General features: G+C 42.3%; 1 protein-coding gene and 1 pseudogene across 1 annotated transcript in view; one reads left to right on the plus strand and one right to left on the minus strand.

Annotated features, from left to right (window-relative positions):
* On the minus strand, window positions 675-1,520 carry Tpt1-ps7 (tumor protein, translationally-controlled, pseudogene 7; annotated as a pseudogene).
* The window catches only part of Rab5a (RAB5A, member RAS oncogene family), a 28,445-nt gene continuing 16,954 nt past the window's right edge, over window positions 13,451-24,941 (plus strand). The window contains exons 1-2 of the mRNA NM_025887.4: window positions 13,451-13,825; window positions 18,038-18,292. Of these exons, the coding sequence (NP_080163.1) occupies window positions 18,130-18,292 (163 nt within the window). The 5' untranslated portion in view covers window positions 13,451-13,825; window positions 18,038-18,129. The remainder of the gene's footprint in view (window positions 13,826-18,037; window positions 18,293-24,941) is intronic.

Here is a 24,941-nt window from a genome sequence, read left to right on the forward strand (position 1 = left end):
AGACTGCCACCACCTTGCTGACTGCAACAAATGGGAGAATAGGCCCCACACCTTGACTTAGTATTTTTATGGACTCCTGAGTGTGTAACAAGTTGGTCTCTGATTCTCTTGGGGTTCTTTTTCTTCTCTTGGTTGAGAAGAATTCAACCTTAATGTGGTAGATTTTATTCCATCTTATATTTTATTTTGTCATGTTCGGTTGTTATTGCCTAGAAGCCTGTTGTTTTGGTTTGTTGTTGTTTGGGTTTGGTTTTGGTTTTTGGTTTTTTTCCCTAATGTGAAACAGAATGTATCTACAATGGAGGAGGAGAGGTGGGGAAGGACTGGGAGGAGTACAGGAGGTGAAACTGTAATCAGGATATATTGTCTGTAATCAGGATATATTGTATGAGAAAAGAATCTATATCGTTTGTTTGTTTCTTTTCGAGACAGGGTTTCTCTGTGTAGCCCTGGCTGTCCTGGAACTCACTTTGTAGAACAGGCTGGTTTCAAACTCACAGAGATCTACCTGGCTTTCTTTCCAGAGTGCTGGAAAGACCCAGCAAGAATCTACTCTCAAAAAAAGTTGAGAGAGAGAGAGAGAGAGAGAGCTGTACCTGCTCTTAACTCTGAGCTATCTTCTTAGCCTTCCCCGCCTCTTTTGAGATAAGGTTCTTTCTTTCTATTTTTTTTAATTAAATGCACTTTATTTTTAGACAACCCACATGACAGTTTTTTTTTTCCTTTAAAAAAAAAATGCCTCCACTCCAAATAAATCACCATCAAAATAAAAGCTCAAGATGACATTAGTCCCATTTGTCCTAAGTCCTAGTGTTGTATGGATAGTAAGCAGCAGCCGATTATGGTGACAGATCCAATTTGTTAACATTTTTCCATCTCTAAGCCATCCTTAAAATCGTGAATGGAGTCACACCATCTTCACAGTCGTCCAGGAGAGCAACCTTACCATCTGGATTCATGTTTTCACCAATAAAAAAAACTCAAAACTGTAGTTATTGAAATTAGTGCCAGGCGTGGTGGTGCACGCCTTTAATCCCAGCACTCGGGAGGCAGAAGCAGGTGGATTTCTGAGTTCGAGGCCAGCCTGGTCTACAGAGTGAGTTCCAGGACAGCCAGAGCTACACAGCGAAACCCTGTCTCGAAAAACCAAAAAAAAAAAAAAAAGAAAAAAAGAAAAGAAAAGAAATTACTAAGGATGTGCTTAATTCGCTCCACAGCTCCAGCCATAATATGCTTTACTCTTTCTGGTTTCTGTTCTTCAAGTTTGCCTTTGAGTGATTTCATGTAGTCTTTGATGTAATTTTTGGAGGCCTCTTTTGTGAAGCTGGTTTCTTGTACGTGATAGTTCATGACAATGTCAACACCGGTGACTACTGTGCTTTCGGTACCTTCGCCCTCCGGACCTTCTGCGAAAGCATTTCCACCGATGACCGAGTCATCAATGGCACCCTCTGTGCTACTGACCATCTTGCCCTCCACCTCCAGGCACAGTCCCTGTGCGATCTCCAGGATCTTGTAGACACGACTGATGAGGTCCCTGTAGGTGACCATGGCGACAGCTGGGGACAACGTAGCTAGCCTGACAGCGGCAGGGAGGGGGGTTAGGGGAATCAGCGAGCAAGGTGGAGCCGCTAGCAGCGCGGGGGGGGGGGGGGGGGGGGCAGAAGGAGAGGATAAGGTTCTTTCTTTTTGTTTGTTTTGTTGTTGTTTTGGTTTATTTTGTGTAAGGGAGTGTTTTGGTGTTTTTGTATTTTGGGGTATTTTTTGGTTTTGGGAGGGGGTTTGTTTGTTTGTTTGGTTAGTTTGGTTTTTTTGTTTTTTTTTGGGGGGGGGGGTGTCAAGACAGGGTTTCTCTGTATATCCCTGGCTGTCCTGGAAATCGCTTTGTAGACCAGGCTAGCCTCGAACTCAAAAATCGGCCTGTCTCTGCCTCCTGAGTGCAGGGATTAAAGGCGTGCACCACCACGCCCAGCTGGTTTTGGTTATTTGAGACAGGTTTTTTTCCACGTAGCTCAGGCTGTCCTTGAATTTATGCTGTAGACCAGACTGGCCTTGACCTCAGACATTTGCCTCCCTCCCTCCCAAGTACTGGAATTAAAGGCCTGCGCTATCGTACTGCTTCATATTGAGACAGGGTCTCAACCAGCCCAGGCAAATGAGTTCAGTACATAGTTGAGAGTAGCCTTGAGCTCCAGATCCTCCTACCTTAGCCCTCCAAATGCTGGGCTTTCAGCTGGGATCCTCCATTCCTGGTCCTTATTTCAGAACTTTCTAGATCATCAATATAAATGCCCTCCCCCCTCCCCCACCTCAGTTATTTAAATGACTTGATAGTCTGTAACTCATTTCTAAAGGCTCATTCACTCATTCATTCTATAAATACGCATTGAGTCTCAACTTTTTTCAATACTGGGAACCAAGAGAATGTTATCACTGTCTCATTGGATTTATGTTCTAGTTGGAATGAGAAACATGAAGTTATATCCAAACTCTTACCAATAGTTTTAAACATGACCAGCTAATGTTCTGCTTATGTGCACTGTATATATACCCATGGAGACCAGACATCAAGTATCCTGCTCTATCACTATCCCACACTCTCTAGACAGGATCTCTTACTGAACCTGAAACTAGGTTAGCAGCCAGGAAGCCCTAGGATCTTGCTGTTTCTGCCTCCCTTGGGGTTGCAGGCAAATGTGCTTTTCACTTTGGGGTGCTGATTTTAGAGCTCATACGCTCATGCTTGCACACGTGTTCTTATGGGCTGAGCCATCTCCTTCTCCTCCAGCTCAAGTATTAAACAGCCCTTCTTGTCATTGCTTTGTTTCCGGCTTATAAAATTAAATGTGTAAATGATTTCCTTCAATGCTGTGATAAAATAGCTGACCCAAGCAACTTAAAGAAGGAAGTATTTATTTTTGCTCACAAATCCAGGGTATGATCATAACTGGTCTTCCCATCCCAGACCATTTGGACTGTACAGAACAGCTACCTTGAGTACCTGGCCCCAGAGCAGCCCCAGGGAATTACAAAGGTGGAGGCCATTGTTTAGGGGAATAAGGAACTAAGGCTACAAGAATGTGATGAAATATCCCCCCAATCTGTCCAGAGACCAGCTCAGATAAGGCTCCACATGGGAGATTTCCTTCCTTTTACTGTGTTTTGTATTAAGTGAGGCTTTAATAATTTCTTTTATCTTTTGCACTTGGAGGAAAGTCTATAGATTATTTATAAAAGTAGCATAATCTGGATTACAGCTGTTAGGAATCACTTGGTTTTGTCCATTAAGAAGCCCATAAGTTTACCAGCCTTTACCAGATTCATTTCATCAGTCTATGTGCTTGCAAAAATCCTTTTATAGATTTGTGTTTTTTTTTCTCACTTTCTTACATTCTATTACACACTGAGGCCATGCTAGGTACTGTCACCTAGAATAACTGAATATGCAGCTAAAATGAAAGTCATTTTGAACTTATTAAGGAAATACACAGACTTCCTTACTCTGATTTAAGTTGAGATATTTTAACTGTGATGTCAGAATCTTGTACTGGATCAAACAGAATGAAGAATAAGGAAGAAGGAAAGAATTAAATTTGGACCTCACACTTAGCCATGGCTGATGAGATGATTTGGGGTTCCATAAAACTTTGGTTATATATTCACCAACTTCTCCAGGGCTGAAGTTTTTGGCTAATATCTTGAAAGAGGTTACAATTAAATGCTGTCATTTGATTTCTACAAATGATTTAAGAATTCATGCTGAGTTGGGTTTTATCAAAAGTAGAATTCGGTTTTATTGCATAGAGCCGTTTTATCTTACCTCTTACCAGTCATTTTTGGGCCTATGAACTTTTTTTCACTACATTTAATAAGTGCCCTATTTTTCCCTTCCACAAATCAAATTTTCTTTTCTTCCTGGAGCTACTGATTTGTAACATGGCCTGTTACAAATAGCAATCCCACTTTCAACTGATTCTGTTTTTTGGGACATGCCCTTGGACACTGTCCAAATATAAATCACAAAAAAATACAGCATTTCTGAGTAATGATAAGGCATATTACACAAAGTACTAGTCACTAGTAAACATGCCTATAAAGTTACAGTGTTTTTGTAAGCACATTTTGAGTAGACATCTCCATATATCCTAGTATAGTTTATCATAGTTGTAAGAAAAAAAATCTAATATACTGTTCTTACAGAGGAACCTGCCAATAGAACCTACTAATAAAATTGCAGATAGAATTCTTTTCATACTGACCTGAAAAAAAAACTTTATAATCATAAAGAAATGAAGGGTAAGGAAAAGTTAATTATAAAATGTGGCAGATTTAGAATCAATATAAAAAGTAAATTCTGTAGTGAGTTTCTCCTTATGTAGATTAAGATAATTGAGTCCAATAGAAGTTTCCTAGAATGCTATCTAAGGGACTGGTATAGTGCCTGAGGTAGACCAGTAATGATGGGCAGCATCACTGTTCCAGGTAGAAAGCAAAGAGAGCAAAGATGTCAACATGGGAACACAGGTATATATACTCAAAGAAGAGCTGAAATGCAAAGTAAGAACACAAAGCAAATCTGGGGAGATGGAAGCTATAGGGATAGCATAAAAGAGGGCCAGTATATTAGTCGGGGTACTCTAAACTCACAGAACTTACGGAATGACTCTATATATTAAGGGAAGTTATTGTGATGACTATAGTCCAACTAACCCAACAATGGGCAGTTGTGAATGGGAAGTCCACGAATCTAGTATTTTCTCAGTCCCATGAGGCTCTTTCTGGTTCCCCTCTTCTGTATTGAATCCTGAAGAAATAGGTTCCAACAGATGTGCTGGCAAGTAAGTGCAAGCAGGCAAAGAAGAAAGTGCCTTCCTTCTTTCATTGTCCTTATGGAGGCCTCCAGCAGAAGTCCCAGCTTAAAGATATGTACCACCACACCTGGATTTGGAACTTGCTCTGTCCCGGGCTGGCCTTGAACTCAGAGATCTGCTTGCCTCTGTCTCCTGGGATTAAAGGCATGTACTACCTTGCCTGGGCCTAAGCTTTTCATGGCCACTATGCCTCAAGATCTGGATCACAGGTGTGCCCTCCATATCTGGATTATAGTTCATTCCAGATGTAGTCAAATTGCCAATCAAGAATAGCCACAACAAGGGGATAATGCCATTTGTCACCAAGCCTGATGTCCAGGACCCACATGGCAGAAGGAGAGAATCAACTCCTGCAGGTTGTCATCTAAGCTCCACACATGCAGCCATGGCATGCATGTTTTAAACACAGACACTAAATTAACTTACAACTTTTTAAAGAACTAGAATAAAGGAAATGTAAGGTGAAATCAGAGTTTAAGGATTGGCTCCACTAGCAATTAATAAGATACTGCCAAACATGGGTCAGAGCATGACTGGCAAACGTGTAAGGAATGGGCTTAAAAGGCATACGCCCATGTTAAATCCAGTTCATAGACTACACATTGGGATTAAACAAAGTCTGGAAATTACATACATTTTAGTGATAAAAATGGATAATGGTTTATGAGTGAAAGAAAAGAGGGTTGAAAAAGATGCTGCGGGGCTGGTGAGATGGCTCAGCAGGTAAGAGCACTGACTGCTCTTCTGAAGGTCCTGCATTCAAATTCCAGCAACCACATGGTGGTTTACAACCACTTGTAATGAGATCTGACACCCTCTTCTGGTGCATCTGAAGACAGCTACAGTGTACTTATTTATAATAATAAATAAATCTTTGGGCTGGAGTGAGCAGGGACTGAGTGAGCACAGTTGCCCGGAGCGAGCAGAGGTCCTAAATTCAATTCCCAACAACCACATGAAGACTCACAACCATCTGTACAGCTACAGTGTACTCATATATACATAAAATAAACAAATAAATCTTTTTTAAAAAAGAAAAAGATGCTGCAGTAAGTGCCAAGACTAGATGACTGCTAATATGTCACTGAGTAGAAGCAAGTTTAGAAAATAGGTTTGTGTTTGTGACATGCTGTTGACGTGACAAAGCTGTTGTGACATATCTATCCTGTTTCCTGATTCCTTCCGTGGTTGTTACAAGCTATTAACATGGCCAGTATATTAGAACAAGCCCTTAGGGATAAACTGCCACAGGTATTTATATATGACACACTCTGCCCTTCTAGTAAGCAGGGAGTTGATCTGAAAGACTGGCTATTCAAGGGTTCAAATCATCTCCATTGCACAACATGGAATGAGTAACCACAGGCTAGCTCTGCCCAGGTCCATGTCAAAGAAACAGGGTTTTCCAGACACGACAGAGATGTTTCACAAATGAACTCATAGCTGCTATGACTGAACGGACAACACCTGCAACAAGATCAATCCATCCAGAAGTCCAGCATGATTGAAGGACAGACTCATGAAGGTCTAATCATAGCTAAGGAGCTACTGTAAAAAACACAGCTTCAAAAGAAACAGTCAGTTCCTTCTAATGGATAGCCCCATAGGCTGCTCATGTTCTAGGGTACAGTCGGAAGCCGTTACATACTTGCAGCAAAAAGTAGACTCAGGGGAGCTGGAAACATGGTTCAATGTTTTAGAGGATTTGTTCTTGCAGAGCACTGGAGTCCAATTCCCAGCTCACATTTATCCATAACTCCTGAATAAAAATAGGACATTGCTGCTCCAAGGGATGGTTGAGAAGGTTTTTACTGTAAACATGAGACAGAGTATAGCTGAGGGCATCTGGAAAAGTCCAGAGCAGGGAGAATGGTGGACTCAACATGACCATTAGACTGAACTGGACCATGAGAGGAGAGACGGGGCAGAGGGAGAGTTTTGTGTTTTATAAAACAGTGGCAGTGGTGAGATTGAAGGGAGCATCTGGGCAGGCTCATGTCGAGGCATTCCCTCTGAAGAATAAGGCCATGAGACAGATTTAATATAAAAGAAAGTTTATTGGCAAGAAGGGAAGGGGGAGAGGGAAGAGAGAGAGGGAGGGAGAAGAGGCAGGCTGGGGACATGTCCTGGTGCCTGGTAACTGTTGAGCAGAGCCTAGAGGAAATGCTGAGAGAGAAAGAGAGACAGAGAGAGGGGAGAAGTGTGGGGAGAGGAAGAAGGAGGAGAAGGACAAGGAGGAGGAGAAAAGGCAAGCAGATCAAAAGCCAAGAGCATAGGACCAAGAGAGCCAAGAATGGCAGGGTTATATAGGAATCAGAAGCTAGGGGGAGCTGAGCATTGGTGACATAGGCCTTTAATCCCAGCACTTGGGAGGCAGAGGAAGGTGTATCTCTGTGAGTTCAAGGCCAGCCTGGTCTACAGAGCAGGTTCCAGGACAGCCAGGGCTACACAGAGAAACCCTGTCTTTGGGGGGGGGGGGAAGCTGAGAAAAAAAGCAAAGCAAGCTAGATGGATTTAGGGTGTGGCTGGAGTGAGAAGAACTGAGAGAAGCCACTGGTACTGAGGGGGACTGGGAGGTCAGGCTGACACTTTGGGATGCTAATAGACACCACAGTAGCCATTTGTCCTACGTTTCTTTGGGACCAGACATTTGTTGATAAGGTGAACTCTCTTCTGTTTTTTAGATGAAATTAGGGCATTAATGTCAGGGGTTCAGAAAGGCTGGAATGTGGGTTAAAGGCTGTGCATCTAGTTTACATCTGCTTACAGCAAGTCAGGGGCTCACTGGTTCTGATTTGGAGCAGTTTACAGTCTTCAGTTGATTAAAAATCTGCTGGGAGAGGTACAGACTAGTGACAGAACGTGAAGTCAAGGGGCTGCTTAGGGGGCAATCTTTATCTTGAGTGTACACTTGAAACTTCCAGACCGGTAGTCCTGGTAGTTGGGGATATAGAAATAGTCCCAAGACTAGGAGAAGCAGACAGAGGGAAAGAGGAAGGGACAGAGGGAAAAAGCAGAGAGTGGTGGTTGGCAAAGGACATGTGACACTCACCCTCAGGAATAGGTAGTAGGTGAAAAGCTGTTGATTAACAGGAATATTTTTCTGGAGTGTGTTTGACAAATGGATCCAACTCTTGACTCCCTGAAGTTTACAATAATTTTTTAAGTTTACAAAAAGACATAAAAGTTTAGATATACTTTCCTTCCTCCAGCTTCTGATTCCTGTGTAGCCCTGCCATTTTGGCCATGTGCTCTTTTGGATCTCTTTGGCCTCTCGCTTCTCTCTTCCTCCCACTCCTTTCTCCACCATGGCTCAGTCTAGTCTGCTGGCCATGTTCAATCTACTTCTTTCTGTCTCTGCTCTCGACACTTGCAGATGCTTCCGACTGTACTTTCATTCATATTGACAAGAAAAACCTTCTCCTCAGCCATACCTTGGAGTGGTCATGTATTCATTTTCTTCAGAGTCATTTATGCTTTATTGTCTTCCTTAGAGACCTTAGAGTTTGGTTTCAGATTCTGGGACAAGGGACCGGGGTATATATCTTACATACCAAAGCAGACCTGGTCTCCAGCTTCTCCCAGCATACCTCAGGCCCTACCTGACATACCCTGCCCCCAACCCTGGAATTTCCAGCTCAAGGGCTAGCAAGGGCTAGGCTGCCTTTCTCCCCAGAGGCTCTTCCCTATATAATCCAGACAATTTGGTCTTCTCTCTCTCTCTCTCTCTCTCTCTCTCTCTCTCTCTCTCTCTCTCTCTCCCTCTCTCTTTCTTTTTCTTTCTTTCTTTCTTTCTTTCTCTTTCTCGTTTGTTTATTTGTTTGTTTGTTTTTTCGAGACATGGTTTCTCTTTGTAGCCCTAGCTGTCCTGGAACTTACTCTGTAGACCAGTCTGGCCTCGAACTCAGAAATCCGCCTGCCTCTGTCTCCCAAGTGCTGGGATTAAAGGCGTGTGCCACCACTGCCCCGCCACAAGTTTTTTTTGTTTATTTTGGGTTGTTTTTTTTTTTATAGACTTCTTTTAAAACTATATTTGGGCTGGAGAGATGGCTCAGTGGTTAAGAGCCCTAACTGCTCTTCCAGAGGTCCTGAGTTCAAATCCCAGCAACCACATGGTGGCTCACAACCATCTGTAATGAGATCTGACACCCTCTTCTAGAGTGTCTGAAGATAGCTACAGTGAACTTACATATAATAAATAAATAAATCTTAAAAAAAAACTATATTCATTGGGCTTATAAATCCTAGGATAAAGAGTTTACACAATAGTTTTAAGAAATTTCTTGAGAGCAGAGAATGAAGAAATGGTAGAGATAAAAACTTGTCAAGAGTAGAAAGTAGAAACGCTCAGAGATAACCTTTTGGAAGTAAAGCAAATAAAGCTATGAGAGATTTGGGTGTCATTTGTGCAATGGCAGAAGTTATTGCAGTATGACAGAATTTGGGACTCAAGTGTGCCATTTTTGGCCATTGAGCAAGCTGTGCTAAGGCCAAACTGTTTTCAGTAATACAGCAAGGCTTTAATGAAATTTCTCAGTCTGAGGAGGAAACTGAGTCTGAAAAGGAAAAGAGAAAGAGTCGCAACTAAACTCTGCCCAACAGAGGGTTCCAGTAAGCTGCAAGAGGGAGCTGTTCGACAACAGGGTCACCATAAGGGATAGGGCTGCAAGCAGGAACTCCTCCAGAGGGTGGATTTGAGTATCATTCAGGCCCAGGAGGCAATAGAGAAGCTGAAGAAACTCTGGGAGGGAGGGGTGCTAAGGGACAGAAAGGACAGGGTCACAGACAAAAACTCTGCCAGAAGGAGGGTTCTAATATTTTAGAGGCCCAGAGGGGTATAGGGAAGCGGTGGGACTCACCAGGCAGTTCCTGGGGGAAATGAGGAAAAGAACAGAGTGATTATATGTAGGCCCAGGAAGGTAGAAGGAGAAAGAAAGAGAGCAAGTACCTCTGATGGGGAGGAGGAAAGGAAGGAGTCACAAGCAGGACCTCCACTAGGAAGGAACTGAGAACAAATGGAACAGAGGAAGGGAAGTGGTGTGGTGACAAGAATTTCAATCAGGCACATCAACAAGTGGACTGAGAGAGCTGTCAGAGAGAAATGTTCCAAATCACAGAGGAGAAGTGTCACTTTTCACATGATAGAGGCCCAATCGGGCAAGAGGAGCTTTCTGGCACATGGGTGTATCTTTTGTAGTAGTCCAACAGAGACAAAGCAGGCAGCTCCAGAGTGACATACAGTAGAGGAGGAGAGTCAAATGGTTAGAACAGGAGAGAAAACAGCTAAAGATGTGGACTGGGAGAGGCTTTTGGGGAAAGGGAACATTCCAATTGAGGCAGACAAGTAAGTGGCTTAGTAGAGAGATGCCTGGGTGACAGGTGCCCAACAAAGCAAAGCAGGTTCCAGGGACCATAGAGACTAAGAAGACCTTTACCAAGTAGGTGAGGAGAGGACAGACAAAGGGTTAGAGCAGGGGGTGCAAAGAAGTAGCTGAGGAAGTAGAATCTAGAATTTAGAGTCAAATATGGTGAGTAGCAGAAGCCAGAAGAAACAAATAATCTATACATACCTCAGGAGAGTCAAATCAGCAGCTTGGTTCGATTAGGAGAGGCTGAGCCCCTTGGGGGTGGAGAGTGTTATATATGTCCCTCCTGGTGACTGAAATGAAGACATAATATTTCCAAAGTGTGGTTGAGAAGAGTACAGCCAGGGACATCCAAAGGAGTCCAGAGCAGGGAGAGAAAGTAGTAGACTAAACGTGGCCAATCGACTTAACTGAACCATGAGAGGGGAGGGGAGAGAGAGAGAGAGAGAGAGAGAGAGAGCCAAGAGCAGAAGACCAAGAGAGTTACAGCCGCAATGGCAGGATTATATAGAAAACAAATGCTAAGGGAAGAAAAGCAAAGCCTGTGGGATGGAGAGGTTTAGGGGAGCAGGCAGGGTAAGAAGAGCTGAGAGGAACCACAGATACTGAGTGAGCCTGAAGGCCAATCTTACACTGTTGGATGCTAATAAGCACCACAGTTAGCCATCTGTCCTATTTTCTTTGGGACTTGTTAACTCCAGTTCTCAGTATTCTACTCATGTTGCAGAATATTTGATTATACTGTGAACCCTGAGATTCTGTTGTTTACTGGATAAACCTGTCTCTAGTTGTGGTACGGTTCACCCTTAGCATATACTACTTTAATCCCTCTGGCTAGAATACAGACATGCCCTTAGTATATACCTTTAATCCCAAACAATGAGAATAAAATTAGTTTGTAGAAGGAAGCGCACATGTTTGAAAGCGATGTCTAATTGAATGGCAGACAAAGTGACAAATCAGAGAAAGATATGACAGAACAGGATATGCTCAACTCTCATGAAAAGAAAGAGAAGCTACTTGGGATGGGCAGTGCGGAGAGAAAGGAGGCAGTTGTACTGGGAAAGCTTTAGAGAGAAAGACTGAAGAGAGAGCAAGCTAGACACAGGTAAGACAGAACCCACCAGAAAATGAGGAGCCAGAAGATTAGAACATACCGCCTGAATTAGTTTGAGGCCAAGCAGAGCAAAAAGTCAAAGGCCGAGTGAGAAGCCAGGTTGAATTAGCTTGAAGAGGAGTTTGAGCTGGAACCTCGGAGCTTGAAGGCATTCTAGGCCTAGATTAGATTGTACAGAGGCTAGAAACTTCCAGGACCAGTCCTAGATTAGCCGACTGTGGCAGTATGCAGAGACAGCAATTACTTCAGGTAAATAAAGGATACTACTACCTAAGAGGGCAGGACATCCTCTTCTGAGAGCCATATGGTATAGAGACATATATTCAAGAAAACATTCATAAACATAAAATCAAATTTAAAAATGATTTTAAAGAAAGAGTACTTGAAGTTAAGGAGGAAAAGTCATGGTGGAATATGAGAGTATTTGGGGGAAAGGAAATTGGAAGGGTGGATTTGATCAAAGCATTCATGTCCGTGTGGTTTGTGTATAAAGGAAGTTTGTAGTGCCAGATGTATAAACTGAGGCCACGACTACTCAAAGGCATGCTTGTTTGAAGGGAAGGAAGGGTTTTGTTGTAGGTATGAGGGAAAGTACAGCCAGAGGCATCTGGAAAAATCCAGAGCTGGGAGAGAAAAGTGTAGACTGGACATGGCCATGGGGTGGGATGGGGTAGTGAGACAGGAAGACAAAGGAGCAAAGGAGGCCACAGGAGAGGGGAGCGGGAAGGAGAGAGGGAGAGGGAGAGGGAGGGAGAGAGAGAGAGAGAGAGAGAGAGAGAGAGAGAGAGAGAGAGAGAGTCAAATAGTAGGGTTACATGGGAATGAGAAACTAGAAGAGGGAAGCTCATGACTTGGAGAAGTTTAGGGTAGGAAGTGGGGTGAGAAGAGCCACAGGTACTGAGTAAATCAGAAGGCTAGCCTTGTGTTTTGGTATGCTAATAGGCACCACAGAACCTTTCTGACAGAGACAAGGAATGACTCTTTTGATAGAAACCAGTGCCAGAATTTAGGGGAGTGGAGTATTTGGACCTATGCGGATCAAGGGAACGTCTTAAATAGGTGTGCTGTGGGCAGCCATAAACATCTTGGGCTGCTGTTCATTGGAATCTTAAGAACTAGTGTTATGGAGCCGGCTGCAGGCTAGACTATATCTAACCTGTGATCGTGGCCAAATTATTTGCCTCCCTCATTCATTCCACAAACATGCCAGGACTCTGTGTGCTTATCAACTGTGCTTATCAATGGGTGTGTGTGTGTGTGTGAGAGAGAGAGAGAGAGAGAGAGAGAGAGAGAGAGAGATCACTCCAAAATGTTTACTACTTAGTTCAATGGGGAATTCCAAATAAACGCTAATTATTAGGATTTCCTCCTTTTCACTCAAAAAACAAACAAAACAAAACAAAAAACCACACACACAGGTAAACTCTCAATAAAAGCAAGTTATTCTTTTGAGGTTTGCTGTCTAAAGGCAGCTTTTGAATTTAAGGGTCTTAATTCTCTCCGAGATCACAGACACGCCCATTCTCGGAAAAGCAGGGCATTTCCAGAGCCACAGGAGCCCTCGCTCGCCTAAACCCCTTTACTGAGCTGCTGAAGTGGTGTGAGAGGCCTGTGAGTGAACCATCAGACCGAAAATCGCCGCAATGGGAAGACAACCCAGGCTGACAATGGCAGTGGGGACCCTGTCAGCTCCGATGAGACCCATAAAACGCAGGTCTGGCCCACGCCTCTCGGGTTCCCAACCCGCCGGCTTAGAGCGCCGCCACCCAGATAACAATGGTGGTACTGAGGGTGGAGCCCCGGGGAGGAGGAAGGCAGAGCAAGGAAGTGAGTAGGTCTGGCCCCAGGGAATTGGAGAAGACACGTGACGCAACCCCACGCCCCCCTCTTCATTCCTGACGCTCCTGCCTCGCCTTGCAGCCGGAGCCCAAAGATGTCGGTTCAGATCAAGGAGGCGTTAGAGAGGGCCGAACTATTCTCCCTTAGCGCACCCGGGGATGTCACGTGACTTCGGCCCCGCCCCCTTAGGAAGCCGCTGCCGGCCTCCTGGGAGGGGCAGCGGCGGAAATGACGTCACGGCGTTCTTCGCTGCGTGCGGCTACGTGGCGGAGCCGGCGGAAGCAGTTCCTGCGCTGGAGCCCGAGTGTTTGTGTTTTGGTTCGTGAGGAGCCGGGGCGGTCTGAGGGGAGGAGACCGAGGGAGGAGGAGGAGGAGAACGACGACGACGAGGAAGAAGTCCTCGGAACTCGAGCGCGGCGACTCTGGAGGAGGAGGAGAAAGGAAGGCGGAACGGAGAGGCGGAGACGCAGCCCGGCAGGGGCGGCGGCACGGCGGGCGGCGCTCAGAGTCCCGCGCCGGCCAGGGTGAGAAGAAGGAGCGAGCAGGCGACGCCGCCGCTGCAGCCGCGGCGCATCCGATCTCCGGGCCGGGCCGGGCCGTGCGTGGCCTCGCTGCCGGGAGACGCGGCCCAGGTAAGCCGCCGTCGGGGCGGGTCCCTGTGGTCCCGGGCCGGGCTTGGGGCCTCCAAGCCGCCGCGGGCCCTCAGCGCTTAGTGACTCATTCTTCTAGCAGCTTCGGGGCCTGGGACGTGGGGAATCCTCTGAGGGAGCGGCGGGTGGCACCCTCTTCCCTTCACAAGATGGCGCCGTGGGAAGAGCCTGGGGCCCTGGCGGTCTCCAGCCCGGTCTTTGGGGCTCTGTCCCGGCTACTGAGCCGGATCGCATCCGGGGTGACGGGGGTGGCTCAGGAGCGCGCCCACCAGGCCCAGCGGAGCTCCTGGCCCCGGCACCCCGGTTTGATTTCTCGGCTTCTTCCAGACAGGAACCCAGGCCTCCAGCAGGTGGGGATTGGGGAGCTCCGCCTACCTCTGACCGGCTTGGCCGGGCTGTGCGAGTAGTGGGATCCTCTGGTCCCTTCCGTGGGAGGTGGGAAGCCCGGGCCAAGGTGCGAGCAGGTTAACATCCTAACGCCTCCAGAAGTTTAAAGCTTTGACTGTCACTCTTGGCATATTAGTTTTTGCCTCGCCGAAATGGATTTAAAGTTCTGAATCAGTTGCCTTGCACGTAACTAATTAAAAAAAAAAAAACTGTTACATCTTCCAGAATATTGAGGTCTGCCCAGAATCGTTCTTAATGTAAAATTTGAACCCGTGGGGTTGTGAACAAAGTAGGCAGCACAACAGTGCCTGGCACAATTTAAGGGCTCAGTGCAATTTTTTTAATCAAAGACTTCCTAACTGTATAAAAAAACTATTTTAAAGATTGGAGATGCATATTATGCAAAAGTTTTCTTTGACGGAATAAAAGTACAAGTTATAAGTGCAGAACCTCTGTGCACTGAGCAGTAGCTTCACTGAACACCCCCAGCCCTCGCACTTAACATTAATACCATGTTCAACCTGTGTAGGTTTATACTTGGGCTTATTTCCGTTTGAGGTCTTTGGAAGTAAAAGATTTAGTAGCTTTGCACTTTAAAAGACACTGACTGTGAAGGCACCCCGCCTGTCATCCCAGCACTCTGGAAGCTGAGGTAGGTAGGATCAGGAGTCCAGGCCATCCGTAACCTATCCTGTGCTTGCCTAGGCGACAAGTCCCTGTCCCTCAAAAATGTGATCGGGATGTGGGGCAGGAAACAGTTTTTAAAAACTAAGTACAAAATTTTGTTTGTATTTTCTGTGAGAATCGATGTTTTCCCTGAGATTTTGGAAGTACCATAGGAATACAGAACAAGTTTTGTCCTGGATAAGTCATTTACTGTTTTATAGGTAAGGAACAATTGAGAAACATTTAAGCTGAAGGTATGTTGGTGCCTTTTTCAGTCTGTATGAAGTCTATTGATCTACAAGCATTAATTAATTAACTAATTCACCAAGAGGCCATTTTAATTGCCAGTTTCAAACACTGTGTACTTAGTAAGCACTGTATCAGAGACTAGATATGTTGTCTTATTTAATTCTTAACAGTTGCTGTGCAATGTTAGGGTATAATGAATATAGAAAATTTGAAAATTAAAACTTAGATTGACATAGCTGAGACTAGACTTCAGAATCTGGTTTGTTTTATGGATTGGGGAGAAATGGGAATTTTGCTTAATTACTTTTGACAAGCTCTCACAGTATAGTTCTGGGTGACTTGAAACATGCTTTGCAGGCCAGGCTAACTTGGAACACACAGCCATTCATCCACCTTTTTCTGGCCCTGGAGTGCTAGAATTAAAATCTTGGCCCACTGTGTCTGTTGTTTTGAGACAAGCCTTGCTAAATATTTCTGACTGGCATGCTTCTGTCTCAGCTTCTCAAGTTCTAGGACCACAGACAAGCTCCATCATGCCAGGATGAAATGGTAGTTTTATTTATGTGCTGTTGGTTAGAAGCAGCTCAAACATTTCATCTGTAAATGTGTTGGTATTTATTGGTAAAGATAGGAACTCTTCAAAGCTAGTAACTAGATTAGGCTAGAAGATGGTATCTTAAAAACGGAGCTGGGCTTGGTGTGGCATACCTTTAATTAGAGAACTCAGGAGGCAAAGGCAGATGTACTGATTGATCTCTGAGTTCAGGGACAGCCATGGCTAAACAGAGAGCCGTTGTCTTAAAACAACAAACAGATAGCACGGAGATCTTATGGATATATTCGTTAATGAATTTGTCATTATCAAGTGTTCCATGTATTAATTCAAATTTTATAGGAAATATAAATTTCTATAATTAAGTATAAATTAAGTGTAGCTTTTGGTCAAAGATTTTTTTAGGAAGAAAATCCTTAGTATATTTTGTTTTTGATAAGCTTATAACCCACATTTAGTATATGCGTGTGATGTTTGCATGTGTATGTATTCCTGTGTGAAGGAATGTGCATTTCACAGCATTTTCATGGAGATCAAAGGGACAACCTTGGTCCTCACCTTTTCACCATATGTGCTTCCCAGAATCCAAATCTAAGCTTATATTTCAAGTGCTTTACCCAGTGGTCTTTCTCTTCCTCCTTTTTTAAACAAAGTTTTTTGGTAGCCTGGGCTAGCCTTAGAAGGACTTCACAGCCCTCCTTCCTCCAGTTCTCTGAGTGCTGGGATTACAGGCTCCCCCCCCCCCCCAATCTAGGCTCCATACATTAATAAGAGGTTGGAGTAAAATATTAAGGTTGACTTGTGAATAAGCTGAAAGGGTGTTTCAAATAGTTCCCAGTTCTACCAAAACTAGATGTCTGGGAATTTTGCTTAATTACTTTTGACAGGCTCTCACAATATAGTTCTGGGTGACTTGAAACATGCTTTGCAGACCAGGACTGAAGAAGCCATTCAATGTTACTTTGTGACACCCTGTCTAAACAGGAGGGAAGAGGACTGTCACTCAGACCAGCTTTTTCCAAATACATTGCAAAACAGAAAATAATATATATATTCTTAGCCTCAAAACTGTCCCCAAATTACTGTAAGTAAATAAGTCACTCCTAATTATACCAAATAGAGAAATTATTATCAGCTAGGCACACGGTCATGGGAGTTAAAAATTATTTGGTGCTTGGGAATTACTATTAAATGAAAAATGTATCACTTAATGGAAGTCTTCAGATAGTAAACCCTAGACTTGTTCTACAATCTTTCCATTCACTAGCATAATTTCCTTCAAAATAACTTTTAAGTATTATGACATTAGAACGTAATTTTTCTTTTCTGTCTGTCTGTCTTTCTGTTGTTCTTTCTTTCAAGATTTTGGTTTTAGTTTTAGTTTATATGTCTATGGGTATGTGCTTATGAATGTTTGGCCCAAAAAGTCCTGAGGAGGATGTCAGATCACCTGAAGCTGGTGTTATGGGTGGTTGTGAATCACCCTGTAAATTGAGTCCTAGTCACCTAGAGTTGGAGTACTCCTACTAAAGTGCCATCTCTCCAGTACCTAGAATCTGAATGCTTGATTGACATCTCAGATTGCTTTGTCACTGTGTGATCTCAGTGAAGTTACTTAACCTTTCAGTACCTGTTTTCTTGTTTATAAGAATTGTAATGGCGCTTGATACTATTGACTTGACTATATTAAGTGTGTAGAATACTAACTCGTCAAGTTGTTTGTTCGTTTTGGACCTAGAGCTCGCTGTTTGCTGGGCGAACACTCTTCAGTCCCCAGCTCCAAAGTCAAATTGTTGAAGGTTAGTTGCTGTTTAGTTTTGGAATCAGGTCTTAACTTGTTATCCATGGCTTTGAGTCCTGCCTCAGCCTTCCCAAGTTTGGCACTGCTGTTGCCACCACACCCTACTGAAAGCTTACATCTTTCCTTTTTTCCTTTGTCTTGGTTTATATAGAGAGAGGTGGCTAATGGGTGACATTTTCATTTGTGTCATTAAATTTTGTTCTTCCTTGCATGGCCCCCACTGCTGTTCTTTGTCTTCCTCTCTTACCCTTTCTTCTGTAGATTATCTTACCTTCTGCTTTCACATATTCCATTACTTTCTCTTCTTCCAAGCATTTTTTTTTCTCTTCGTTTAGATTTCTCACAATCTTTTTGAAGTTTAACTTGAGGTGATTTTAGGCTCAAATTGTGTGCCATTATTTCTCTTGAAAATAAACTAAATGATACTGGCTGTCTATAGTTAGTTGGTTATTACAATACAGTGAGTAAACTTACTAAAGTGACTACTGATTTACTTAGTTTTGATTTATTTACTTAGTTATTATTTATGTCTCCACAGGTAATTTCTCCAGAAAGAAAACAAAATTAATGCCTTGCATCCTGGAAGTTCATTTAGGAATCTGAAATTAGGGACTTCTTTAAAATTTGGACATGGCTAATCGAGGAGCAACAAGACCCAACGGGCCAAATACTGGAAATAAAATATGCCAGTTCAAACTGGTCCTTCTAGGAGAGTCTGCTGTTGGCAAATCAAGCCTGGTTCTTCGCTTTGTGAAAGGCCAATTTCATGAATTTCAAGAGAGTACCATTGGGGGTGAGATTCTTATTTTCTTTTTAATCATTTAACTGAATCATACTAATATTCTAAATGTGATTTTGAATAACTAAATTGATCATGCAGGGAAGAAAAAAAGTTTTAGGAGACCTCAAACTTTAAAATATACATTATTTTGGTGTTTTGTTTAAACAGTGTACCATAAACTATTCTGAAATTCCTGTGAATTTCTCACTGGCATGCCTCCACCTCCTAATTATTCTAATTACAGATGTAATCCAGCCCAGCATGGTTTTTTTGCTCAAACAATATTTAATACCAGGAAAAACAAACTACAAAATTGAAACCTTGTTTTATTTAGATAGGAAAGTTTTCCTTTTAAGACAAGGTCTTGCCCTATAGCCCATGTTTACTGTGAACTCTTGGCATTCCTTGGCCTACCAAGTATAGGGGTTACAGATTTAGTTACCATACATGTTGGCTTATTTTATTTTTTGAGTCAGGGTGTCAAACCTAGCAGAGCTTTATTTCATAGGTTTTTTTGGGAGAGTAAGATATGAGTGGGACATTAATAAGATAGGATTTATACAACCTAGGCTGGCTTGGAACTGAAGCTAGGTAGTTATGGATGACTTGAATATTGGTCTTCTACCTCCTGAATGTTGAGATTACAGGTGGGCCACGAAAACCCGTGATTGTGGTGCTAGGGATGAAACCCAGGGTTTTGTACATGCTAGGAAAGCAAAACTAAGGTATGTCTCTAGGCCTCAGCAATTTTTAACACAATTTTTTTTTTTTGGTTTTTCGAGACAGGGTTTCTCTGTGTAGCCCTGGCTATCCTGGAACTCACTTTGTAGAGTAGGCTGGCCTCGAACTCAGAAATCCGCCTGCCTCTGCCTCCCAAGTGCTGGTATTAAAGGCGTATGGCACCACTCCCGGCTAACACAATATTTCTATCTTTAATCCTCCAGTGCATACTACTTGCATTAAGTTAGGGAAGTCACATGTTAATTTTCCTCTTATATGAAATGTAAATCTCTAGACACAGAATAAATTGTCTGCTAAACAAATACCAGTGTAATTGTTGCTGAGTAATTTTTAGGATTGTTAATGTTATATAATAATGTTTTGGATGACACCTGATTAGTATTTGATTTAAAATTTTTGATTAAGTAGGGGCTGGAGAGATGATTGCTCTTCCAGAAGAAAGAACTTTAGGCCCATACTTTATTTAGACCAGTGGTTCTCAACCTATGGGTCAAGACCTCTTTGGTTATGAGATTGGATATGAGATTGCACATATCAAATATCTATATATCAGATATGTATGTTATGATTCATAACAGGAGCAAAATTATAGCTATAAAATAGCACTAAGATCATTTTATGGTTTGGGGGTCACCACAGCATGAGGAACTGGTCACAGCATTAGAACAACTTTCTGGAGCTGCCTCTCCTTACACAGTGTTTCCAGAGCTCAAACTCAGGTCATCAGGTGCTTTTTTTAACCCACTGAGCCATTTGCCTGCCCTAAAATTGTTTTTCATTTATAGATAACACATGATAGTTTGATTCAATTGTCAAACAGTATATACATGTATCAAACTGTCTTTTTTGAAGTATATTTAACTTTTGTTCCTCCGGCATAACTGTGTTCTGTCTTTGCTGGCTGGGGCAGTGAGGAAATGAAAAAACAGATTATGGACACATAGAAATAGCTGAGATTGGTTGGAGTGTGAACTCTAGAGAAAAAAATCACAGCACCCCCAAAAGCTCAGCATATTTATTATAGAGTTGAACAAGGAAGTAGAGTTATTGCATACAGCAGATCAAGGAGTAGAGGTTATTGCATACACATTAACAAAGAGGTTTCTGGTATACAACTGGATCAAGGAGACAGGTTTAGCTAATCTTCAAAACAGAAATGTTTGTATGGGAACAGTTCTCAGACTATAAAAATCCCAAGGGGAACAAACTGTGATGGGATTTTCTACACACACTGTCAAAGCTTATACTCAGCATCCCCAAGGAAGGCTTTGCTGTTCCTCTCAGCCTAAGGCTAAGGCTATTGGAATCTTTATATGACATTGCCCATGACATACCATGTCAACAATACACATTCACTTCACTGCAATACCTTAATAAAACGAGCAGGAAAATAAGTTTATTCCCTCCTCCCCCCAAAAAACAGAAGCCAACTGAAAATTTTACATTTTTATTTGTTTTGGTACAGGGTTTCTTTTTTTGTTTTTATTTTAAAGATTTATTTTATTTTATGTATATGAGTACATGTACAGCTGGTGTGAGCCTTCATATGGTTGTTGGGAATTGAATTTTTAGGATCTCTGCTTGCTCCGGTTGCTCTGGTCGCCCCACTTGCTCAGGTCAACTCCACTTGCTCAGTCCCTGCCCGCTCAGGCCTAAAGATTTATTCATTAAGTACACTGTAGCTATCTTCAAACGCATCGGGTGGTTGTGAGCCACCATGAGGTTGCTGGGATTTGAACTCAGGACCTTCGGAAGAGCAGTCAGTGTTCTTAACCGCTGAGCCATCTCTCCAACTCCCCCCCCCCCTTTTTTTTTTTTCCTCGTACAGGGTTTCTGTAGCACAAGCAAGCCTGGAACTCACAGCAGTTTGGCCTTAGCCTCCTGAGATGTGGCGCCACACTTAGCTTTCACAATGTCAGTGGTACTGCTTAGTTAGTTGGGTTTGTTTAGATAGGATCTTATGTAGAACAGGGTGGCCTCGGACTCACTGTAGCTAAAGCTAGCCTCAACTGATTGTCCTGCCTCCACTACTTTCTGGGACTACAGATGTGTGCTACTACCATGACCTGCTTTTTGTTAAAACTGCTTTTTCATAAAATGATAGAAGACCCAGATGTGGGAAAGGGGATTATTATTTGAAACAAGGATGATTCAGACTGGCCCTGAACCCTAGGTCTTCTTGAGAGCTAGACCTTGTATAATATATTGCATTCATAAAAACAAGGAATACTTTTAAAATACTTAAACTGTTTCTAGGTTTGTTGTTATTGCTCTTACTGTTTGGCTTTGAGTTTTTTGTTTGGGTTTTGAGATGATCTCCATCTGTAGGTCAGGCAACTTATAGTTAGCTTCCTGCCTAAACTTCCCTGAGTGCTAAAGCTGAAGAATTTATTCTTTTACATACATCTAACTTAGTAGTTTTTTAATACAAAAATAGAATTACTGTATGGTGTCCTTGGTTTTAAGTGAAAGAATATTATCTTAATGGGCAATATTATTTCCTCTTAGAATTTATGTCCATGGGTTTGTAGATTGTTTTGGATGTTGGTAGAAATTTGATTTTTTTCATATTAGTTTGTGCCACTCAGGACCTAAGGAGATGATGGTGGTGGTGATGATGCAGTAGTTATAGTATCAGTCCTCTGAGTTATGCATTCAAAATGTTCTCTGTGTAATTGAAATACTACTGTTGAACAGGATTAATGACAATCCTATGCCCTTTATAAACATTTTGGCCCTGTTTACATATTTTATAAATGAAGTATTGAACTGGATAAAGATTTCCAAAGAACACCTTTTCTTGATGTTTCATTTTGTTTATAGTACTGGAGATTGAATCTAGAGACTCATGTAGACTAGGCTAGTACTCTGCCACTGTGCTGCCACATTCCCAGCCACAGGTGTTCTTTTAAATTGCATGTGATGGTGTACACTTAACCCCAACACTTGGGAAGCAGAAGTAGGCAGATCTGGTTTGCAGCCAGCTTGTTCATCAAAGTGAATTCTAGGACAGCCAGGACTCACAGACTCTGTCTCAAAAACAAAACAAAAAATATCGAGGTTATATTCAGTGGTAAAGTGTTTGCTTAGCACTCATAAGGTCTTTGTTTCAATCCTCACCCCACTCCACCCCCAGTATCACAAAAGATAGAGTCACACATATTCATAGGTAATATGATCAATTGTTTATCTTTTGTATCTTTTTTAACACATTTTTTATTAGATATTTTCTTCATTTACATTTCAAATGTTATCCCAAAAGTCCCCTATACCCTCCCCGCCGCCCTGCTCCCTATCTTGGCCCTGGTGTTCCCCTGTACTGGGCCATATAAAGTTTGCTAGACCAAGGGGCCTCTCTCTCCAATGATGGCCGAGTAGGCCATCTTTTGCTCCTTATGCAGCTAGAGACTTGAGCTCTGGGGGTACTGGTTAGTTCATATTGTTGTTCCACCTCTAGGGTTGCAGACCCCTTCAGCTCCTTGGGTGCTTTCTCTACCTCCTACATTGGGGGCCCTGTGTTCTTTTGTATCCTCTTAAAATTAGTTGCAAGTAGTCGTTATTAATCATGAGTATTAGTATTTTGTCTCAGTGTTGCTAGGGTTAGGAAGCTGGCACTGGTCAACTATTTGAAAATGTTCAGCAGAATAACTTGCCTAAGGACCTCTAACCCAGTGAACTGCCTCTGTTGGTTCACTTGACCATTTTGTTGAATACTGGGGCATAGTAGATTGTCTGAAGTTCATTCTCTACTTCAAACACTACTACTTGAAATCATGTTTTAGCTGTGTATGATGAATGGTACATGCCTATAATCCCAGCACTTGGACGATGGCAAGAGGAGAAGTTCAACACCAGCCTCAAGTATGTAGTAAGCTTGAAGTCATGTCTCCTGAAAAAGGAAACAGTAATTTAAGACATTTTTGTGGTTGATTTGTTTTTGTATCAGGGTTTGTTACAGCCCAAGCTGACCTTGAATTCACTGTGTAGTGGTGAGCTGTTCCTTCTACTTTTACTTCCCCAATGCTAGAATTAGAGGCCACTTGAGTATTCAGTGCTGGGGACTGAACCCACGATACGTGATGATGCAAGCTACCACCACCTAAACTGCATTCTCAGCTCTAGTTGGAAGTTTTTTGGTTTTGTTTGTTTGTTTTGTTTAATTAGTATTTTGTATGAGTCATTGTGGGTATTTGAGTGCAGTGGTATGTTTGTGGAGGTCAGAGAACTAATTCTGGGTGTTAACTCCTTACTTTTGCCTCATACTCCAGGTATAGAACTCAGGCTATCAGGTTTGTGTGCCAAGCACCCATGGCCATTTTGCTGGCCCAGATTTTTGTTTTTATCAGCTATCTTGATGTAAAGCATAAACTCTAGCTATTTAATTGCTGACCCATCAAAATTTTTGTTGGTATCATGTTTTAGACTTTTTTCTTTTTGTGTTGTTAACATTAAGGATTAAACCTAGTGCTTTACCTGTCCTAAACAAGTACTCTACCTCTGAATTATAGCAGAAGTAGGCCGTTCTGTCCACCTTATTTTCCTCTTTGTTTTTAAGACAGGGTCTTTGAACTCACTGTGATTCAGAGCAAGACTTGAACTCTTTAAGAGCAGAATCTTCCTCCCTCAGCTACCAGAGTAGCTGAGATTTTATTTTTAGGTCCAGTCATATCATTGGACTTTGAAGATAATCACAGTACTTTACAAATCTCTTCACTGCTTCCTTCTTTAAGGTGGTTTGTTTGTTTGTTTGTGTTTGTTTTTGTTTAAGATTTATTTATTTATTTATTTATTTATTTACTTATTTATTTATTATGTATGCAGTATTCTGTCTGCACGTATGCCTAGGGCATCAGATCCCAGTATAGATGGTTGTGAACCACCACTACGTGGTTGCTGGGGATTGAACCAAGGACCTCTGGAAGAGCAGCTAGTACTCTTAACTTCTGAACCATCTCTCTCCAGTCCCACCATTCCCTTCTTGATTTCTTTCTCTTTTTTTTCCCCCTCCTTCCCTTTATTTTGAGACAATCTTGCTGTATAGTCTGGACTGGCCTTGAAATGCTTTTTTTTTAACTTCCTACTACTGAAATGACAGAGATGGGAGGAATGGCACTCTTTTTATCTTTGTAATACAAAACATCATGAAATAACTACATTATAGGGCTATATTGCATTTGCATCTAATTTGTAAATTTCAGAAAGATGTTACTTTATAGAAGCAATTTGACCTATTAAGACACATACCTACTCATGGGACTTAGATCACACATTTTCGAGTCTCATCATTACATTAGCATGGCTGTATAAAAACACTAAATTTTATAGGTGAAGAAACCAAGGCAGTAGCTTCCATAAGTTGCCTGAATTTTTGCAGTTAATTCAAAGCAGGTTCTTCAGTGCGACTGTTGTATAATTGCCCATGTGAGGTTTTTGGTGTTACTGGTTTTGGTTTATTTTTTTTGGTGGTGATGTTTTTGTTTGGTTTCTTGGTTTTGTTTGTTTGTTTTTTGCAAGCAGTTGAGACTAGAAAATCAGTACACATAACAAGCATTATGTTGTGCAACCAAATATTTGAAAGTTATTGACTCCTCTTTTTATGTGTCAGTTAAAATAATGTGAAAGTACTTTCAAGAAACTTTGCCTTAGAAAAGGGAGGTAAAAGGGCTAGATGTGATGACGTATGACTGCATAGTGACATCCTGCCTAAAAGAAGAAAAGGGGGTAGGGAGATAAATAAGGGAGTTAAGGTTTCCAGTAGGCCTCCAAGATACCTAACTTCATTGTTTGTCCATCGAGGTTCTGATTTTCTGCCCCCTCCCCCAATTTGGTTTACAACTTCTGTTGGTTTGTGGGTTTTTTTTTTCAAGATTTATTTATTAATTATATGTAAGTACACTGTAGCTGTCTTCAGACACACCAG

The sequence above is a fragment of the Mus musculus genome, chromosome 17 (genome assembly GCF_000001635.26).
Source record: "Mus musculus strain C57BL/6J chromosome 17, GRCm38.p6 C57BL/6J".
Lineage (NCBI taxonomy): Eukaryota > Metazoa > Chordata > Mammalia > Rodentia > Muridae > Mus > Mus musculus.